Raw genomic sequence first — 6,976 nt, 5'->3', positions numbered from 1 at the left:
GTGCGGGCCTTGGAGTAGGAGTCGCCAAAGGTTCCGAACCAAGTAAAAGGTTCTTGTGTTAGCGTTGTTTCATCTTTATACTTTCCGCACCCCCCCACTTATCGACTTTCACGATCCAACAAGTGGTATCAGAGCAGGTACCGCTCTGATTTGGTGTAACCACCAATCAAGCAAAGGGGGTGTTATTTTAAAGAAAAAATTATATATATATATATATATAATGTTAAATGATCAATTTTTATACATGTAATAAAAATAGAAAAAGAATAATTAGTTTTTTTTAAAATAGTATGCTATTTTGCCTTAGGAACCCTTATTGCCTATTATATATGGGAAAGAAATGAGGAAGAGATATTATCAATGAGAGAGAAAAATGCATATTTACTTAAGAGGAAAAAAACGGATACGCAACAATACAACATCGACTAGAAAGAAAAAAAGATATGAAATTACCGATGAGGACATATATTTTTGAAAGATCAAAAAGAGTTATTAGGTTTAAAAAAATATCACACATAATTAAAAATAATAATTATAAAACTATCTGAAATAAATAAAATTAAAGTAATTTAAGATTAAAAGTGGATATTTTCTTTAAAAAATGAATAAAAATTAAAATTAGGCCTAGACACAGACCTTTATATAAAAATTATAAATTTATAATTTATAAATCACTTTAAAGTAGAAATATACTTTCAATACACACCTTTTATGTTTGTGCTCGCTTAGGCAATTAGATGACAAAGCATACTTTTTTTTTTAGTAACCAACGAATAAAAGGGCATCATTTTAAATAATTTTAAAAATAATTTTTGGAAATTTTAAAGTTATTTTGGTAGTTAATTATAGTCACATCAGATAGGATAAAATTTAGAATCCTTCGAGAACATATAAAATTAGATTATTCCATATAAAAAAATATAATAAAAGGGCATCATTTTAAATAATTTTAAAATATTTGTTGGAAATTTTAAAGTTATTTTGGTAGTCAATTATGATAGGATAAAATTTAGAATTCTTCGTGAACATATAAAAATCATTCGCTATATTATTTTGCATTTATGCAGTTATATATAATAGGTGCATTAATTATATATATATTTTTTTATTTTTAAAAAATAGTCAGGCTTAATGTTCTTTTTATTAAAATTTTATTAAAAAATTAATTGCCAGTCTGTTGGCGCGTTCCAATCTTTGTGGATCAGAAGATCCGCCCCCGTTTTAAAATTTCCTCCCCCTCCCGCAGATTATAAATATGACCAATCATCATCGACGTCTAGGCACAAATTAAATTAAAAAACTTTGGCGATCCAAATGGCTTCCAAGCAGCACTGCTTTCTCCTCCTTCTCGTCGTTGCCTTTCTTCTCTCCTCTTCCCTTGTGCTGGTCAAATCTGGTACTGGAACATACGTACACATTTGTCATTGAATATGTCTAGCTATCTCAAGATATTTGATTGTATTTATATATATATATATATTGTTAGCTAATGTTTACGCCATGCATGCACTGATGCACATCCTTTCTTGATCTGCACATCCAGCTGAAGGCATCAGCTACGGGGCTATTCACAGAGGCGATCAAATACCTTGCTCTCGTCGTAGCACCACCTACTTCAACTGCCACGAAGGCAGCCCGGTCAACCCTTACAAACGTGGTTGCTCTAAGACTGAACAATGTCGAGGCGACTGATATAAAGTGATGAGCTTATGTGTTCTTCAAACCAAAATATAAATATAAAGTGATGCATCTTTTATCACTCCAATAATGCATGTTAATTGTTGTTGTGTTTAATACAACAATAATAATCAAGTCTTTTCTCATTATATGAGGTCGACTGTATAAATCATTTTACGCCATTGAGCTCTATCTCCTATTATATCATCATTTATATTTAAATAAATATCTTGTTTTATTTTTACTAACCAAGTTTTTTTTGGTCTTCTTTTTCCTTGTTTGATATGAATGTTTATCATAGTTTCGTATCGCCTAACTGGAGCATTTATTGATTGTCTAAGTGCATGTCCGTATCATCTTAAATGTGTCTTTCGGAGTTCTTCCTCAATAGATGCAACTCCGACTTTCTCTCTAATGTTCTCATTTCTTATTTTGTCTATCCTTGTATGACCATGCATCCACCTAAATATCCTCATCTCTGCAACTCTCATCTTTTGCTCATGTGCTCGAGTCATAGCCCAACATCCAGCTCCATATAATATAGTAGGTCTAACTGCGGTTTTATAGAACTTACCTTTAAGTTTAAGAGATACTTTACGGTCACATAAAACACTCGACAGTCCCCTCCATTTCACCAATCCTTCTTGTATTCTATGTAAGACATCAATCTTAATCCCTTCATCGTTTTACAAAAATAATCCTAAATATTTAAATCTCTCTGTTCTAGGCAACTCGTTCTCTCCTATCTTAATAATTATTTCATTACTTCTAATGTTGCTAAACTTAAATTTCATATATTTTATCTTTAATCTACTAAACTTAAAACATTTCCCTTCTAGTGTTTCCCTCCAAGATTCTAATTTAGTATTTACGTCTTCACGTGTTCAATGATTTATCCTATTTTTACTATGGTGGTTTACATAAAATTCGAGTTCAGATAGTTTAGCAAGAAAAGCAACTTAAAATATTATGGATCGATGATAAATATCTACACCAACTGCCTTGGCAAAATTACACCAACAATTTGAGTCTTCAATTTTGAAGCAGCAAATATACAAGACTCTCTTCAGACCAGTACTCGACTAGTTCCTCATGACGCGACTTTTTTACTTGTTCTTTGAGGAAGCTTTGATCTCTGGCGTTGTAAGACAACCCTTGAACAATTTTATGTGTCCGAATAATTTCTGCTTGAGATACAACTTTCTTGTTAATGAATTTGACATGTACCGGCTTTCCAGCTTTTGCCAAACTGCCACGGTGACTCCTCGTCCATGACATGGTACATTACATCATTTGTAAGACAAAGTCTGATTATTGCTACTGCTTTCGCCTAAAGTTCTTCCCAATCTGATCTCTCCATGCTTTCCGGTTTCCTTTCTCCTAGTGCCTTCACCATGCCTTGTTGTACCAATAAGTCCTTGACTCTTCTATGTCATAATCCAAAGTTTCCGGTTCCGTCAAACTTCACTATATTAAACTTCGCAGAAGTCGTTCCCGACATGCATATTGAAGAAATCCGTCAAAATCTATAGCTCTGATACCAATTGTTGCACAAAGAAGGGGGCAACAACACCTCTCAACCTCTAACGTGGAAGAAGAGGAAGAGAGAAATGAGATCGTGCGACAAAGACACACAAAAGGAGAACAAAGACAAGGAAGGAAGAAGAAGAGAAAGAAGAAGAGTTACCGTGGTTTGACGACGTACCTACTCCACAGAAAAGTCGAAACTTTATTAGAATTCACTCTACACAAGAAAATCACATTACATGATTTTTATAGTTGTTGTACAATAGGTTTACAATGATCCTTATAAATAATGTTAAACCCAGACCCAGTAAAATCGTAACAGAATTTTGTTATGAAAAATTATAACAAAATTATATTATATAAAATCTTAACAGAATTTTATTACGAAAAATCTTAGCAGATTTTTCTTCTATAAAATCCATCACATTAACTTTCAATATAAGTCACCCGTCAACAAGAAGCTTCCGAGCTATTTATACTAAATACGTTGTACCATTTATTCGGTAACTTTTATATATTATAGTAGCTGTCGAGTGGTTTTTACATGTTATAATAACTACCGAGTAATTTCTATGCATTATAATTTTAAATTATATTCATCTTGTTATAATAACTATTGAGTAATTTTTATATATTGTAATAACTATTGAATATCTTCTCTATATTGAAATAGCTATTAGTCTTTTATACTGTATATATTTTAAATTCTTAATTTATCTTAAATATATTATAACAATTACTAGGCAACTTTTATATATATCTTATAATAATTCGCTGATAGCTTCTAAAATATCGATAAGTTAAAATGTAATTTGAAAATCAAATCATGAGGAACCTCCATTTAATTTTTGTTTGAAAAACAAGGAGGCTCAAATAATATTTCTCTTAATTTAATTTGGAGAGCTATTTTTTTTCTATTTTTTAACCATTTAATACAGAACATGCATAAATTAAAATAAATAATTTAGAGAGCTGTTTGAGCATTTTTTTTATTTTATTTTATGTGAAAATGTAATTTTCTAAAAAATAATGTTTAATTTATATTTTTTATATCTATTTAAAAGCAAGAAATAATATTTTAAAAAACAACTAAAGAATTAAAGTTATTTCACATGAAAACAAAAAAACCAATGGACAATAGTATAAAATGCGGATATTATTCCTCCGTACTCTGCATCCCCTTTTGCCCCGTTGTAGTTCCTCATCGTCGCTTCTCTTTCACCCTCATTGATCAAGCGCCGCTGCTCCTTCCCTTTCGTCGTGCCATCGCTCCTCCTTCATCCCCGGTTGCTCACGCACCGCCGCTCCTCCTTCGCCTCCTGTTGCTCACACGTCGTCGTTCCTCCCCTTTTGCCGCACGCGGTCCCTAATCTTGTAGCGTCGCAACATCTGCGACCGTGACCGCGACCGCTAGGGTCCAGCCGCTCCTCCCCCTCTACCAAAAGCATGGTCTGTTTTCTAAAAATTATATTCGAAAATACAAAAATAAAAATAGAAAATAAGAGGTAGAAAATAAAAAAAATTACAAACCAAACGTTTTCTACCTTTTATTTTTCTTTTCTACAGAAAACTTTTTTTTTGTTTTTGTTTGTGTGTTCCTTTATCAGCGAATTGTGACAAAAGACGATTCATTCGTTTCTATCATTTCCGTCAACCTGTTTCTAGGTCAACGCAAAGGAGGTAAATCACAGGAGCTACTAGTCTGGATAATGAATAGTGCATAGGAGAGGGAAGGAACCCGGCTACTAACGACGATTTGACTCATAGATCTCATTATGGTAACACCATATACACTAGCCACTAGTTCATCCTGAGTGTGGAATTTGCACAACGACGAGGAGACATTTAACCAGCATGGGCTTGCCACATGTTCTTGCCATGCCTTTCCCTGCTCAAGGCCATGTCATTTCCCTCATGGAGCTCTGCCACTGCTTGGTGGATCATGGCTTCAAGGTCACCTTCGTCAACACTGAATTCAACCACAAGTGCATCATTGTCGCGTTGTCAGCAGAGAGAACCGTGCCTCAGCTCGCTCTAGTCTCGGTTCCTGATGGATTAGGGGAGGGGGATGATCGGAACGATCTGGTGAGGCAAACGGAAGCACTCCAAAACACCATGCCTCGGCGCTTTGAGGAACTAATCGAGAAGAGCAACGAGACGAGGGAGCCGATGACTTGCATGTTGGTGGATGAGGGCATGGGATGGGCTCTCGAGGTTGGCCGGAAGAAGGGTCTCAGATCTGCCGCATTCTGGCTAGCGGCTGCCCTGATGCTGGCCGCGATCATGAGCATAACAGAGTTGATTTCTAGAGGCGTCCTTGATGAACATGGTGATCGATCAAGAACATACGAAAACACATCCTGACAGTTTTTGATCTTGCAAAATTACTAACAGCAATCTTCACAGGTGCGCCCATCCCAGAACATGAGACGTTCCAGCTCGGTCCCGGAATGCCATTCATCGACGCTGCCCACTTGATGTGGAACATACTCGGAGACGAAAGAAGCAGAGAAACAGTCTTCAACTACTTCCTCAACAACATCAGAGTCCTTGACGTCGTGGATTTCATCATCTGCAATTCCTTCAAAGAGCTCGAAGAGCCGACCTTCTCCTACGCCCTAAAGATTCTCCCCATCGGGCCACTGCCCACCGGCCTCCGGCCGAGCCGGGCCGTGGGTTACTTCTGGCCGGAGGACGCAGCCTGCCTGTCGTGGCTCGACGAGCACCCGCCGGGTTCTGTCGTCTACGTGGCAGCTCTTCCTTTGCTGGCCATACTTCGCAGACCAGTTTATGAACCAGAGCTACATTTGCGACCATTGGAAGGTGGGTCTGAGCTTGACACCTGACGAAAGTGGGATATTCAAGCGTGAGCAGCTCAAATCCAAGGTGGAAGCGCTGCTGGGGGATGCGGAGATGAGTGCAAGAGCGTCGTCGTTGAAGGAGAAAGCTCAAAGGAATACTGACCAAGGAGGGGCTTCATTCCACAATCTCAAGAGGTTCATCGACACTATCAAGGCGGCGAATCCTTAATCTAAATTTGACCAAGTTGTTCGAAAATAATGCTCTTTCTCACATTCTGTGTGGGACAATATGGAGAAATCGAAGCAAACATCTGTTTCGTTTTTCTCCTTGTCCATCTTTCTCCTGTTGCTCATTGTCACCTCGGCCACTCCTGCTGAAGATATCAGCTACAGGGCTCTTCGCAGAGGCGATCAAACACCTTGCTCTCGTCGAAGCACCTCCTACTTCAACTGCCACGAAAGCAGACCGGCCAACCCTTACAAACGTGCTTGCTCTCAGATTCAAGATTGTCGAGGCGGCTGATATAAAGTGATGAGCTTATTTGTTCTTCCAACCAAAATATAAAGTGATGTATGTTGAGAAGAGAAATAATATAAATTTTTTTTGATAATTTTATTATTAAAATTAATAGATTTATAATAGAAAAATTAAATAAGATATATAATCATAATAGAAAGATTTATAATAGAAATAAATAATATAAATTTTTTTGATAATTTTATTACTAAAATTAATAGGTTTATTTATACAAATTGTCCAAAATAATGGAAAGATTAAATAAAGCACATAATCATAATAATTATAAACATAGTAATATAATAGATTTGGAAATAGTATTTTTTTTATTTAATTCATACGATTGTATGTCAAATATAATAAATATCAATTATAAATATCAATTAATTAAAATCAACTAGAGATTATTTTTATTATTATATTTTTTATTATTATAATGCATGTTAATTGTGGT

At 35.6% G+C, this 6,976-nt stretch overlaps 1 protein-coding gene across 1 annotated transcript; it reads left to right on the top strand.

The window, feature by feature from the left end:
- The first annotated feature begins 5,058 nt into the window (after nt 1-5,058).
- On the top strand, nt 5,059-6,050 carry LOC122050872 (UDP-glycosyltransferase 83A1-like). Its single transcript, XM_042611741.1, has 2 exons — nt 5,059-5,533; nt 5,599-6,050. Exons 1-2 carry the CDS (start codon nt 5,059-5,061, stop codon nt 6,048-6,050), a joined length of 927 nt encoding a protein of 308 aa, XP_042467675.1.
- The last annotated feature ends 926 nt before the right edge of the window (nt 6,051-6,976 follow it).

This window comes from Zingiber officinale, chromosome 3A (genome assembly GCF_018446385.1).
Source record: "Zingiber officinale cultivar Zhangliang chromosome 3A, Zo_v1.1, whole genome shotgun sequence".
Lineage (NCBI taxonomy): Eukaryota > Viridiplantae > Streptophyta > Magnoliopsida > Zingiberales > Zingiberaceae > Zingiber > Zingiber officinale.
The sequence above is the reverse complement of the archived record's forward strand: the minus strand, read 5'-3'. Positions and strand labels throughout refer to the sequence as shown.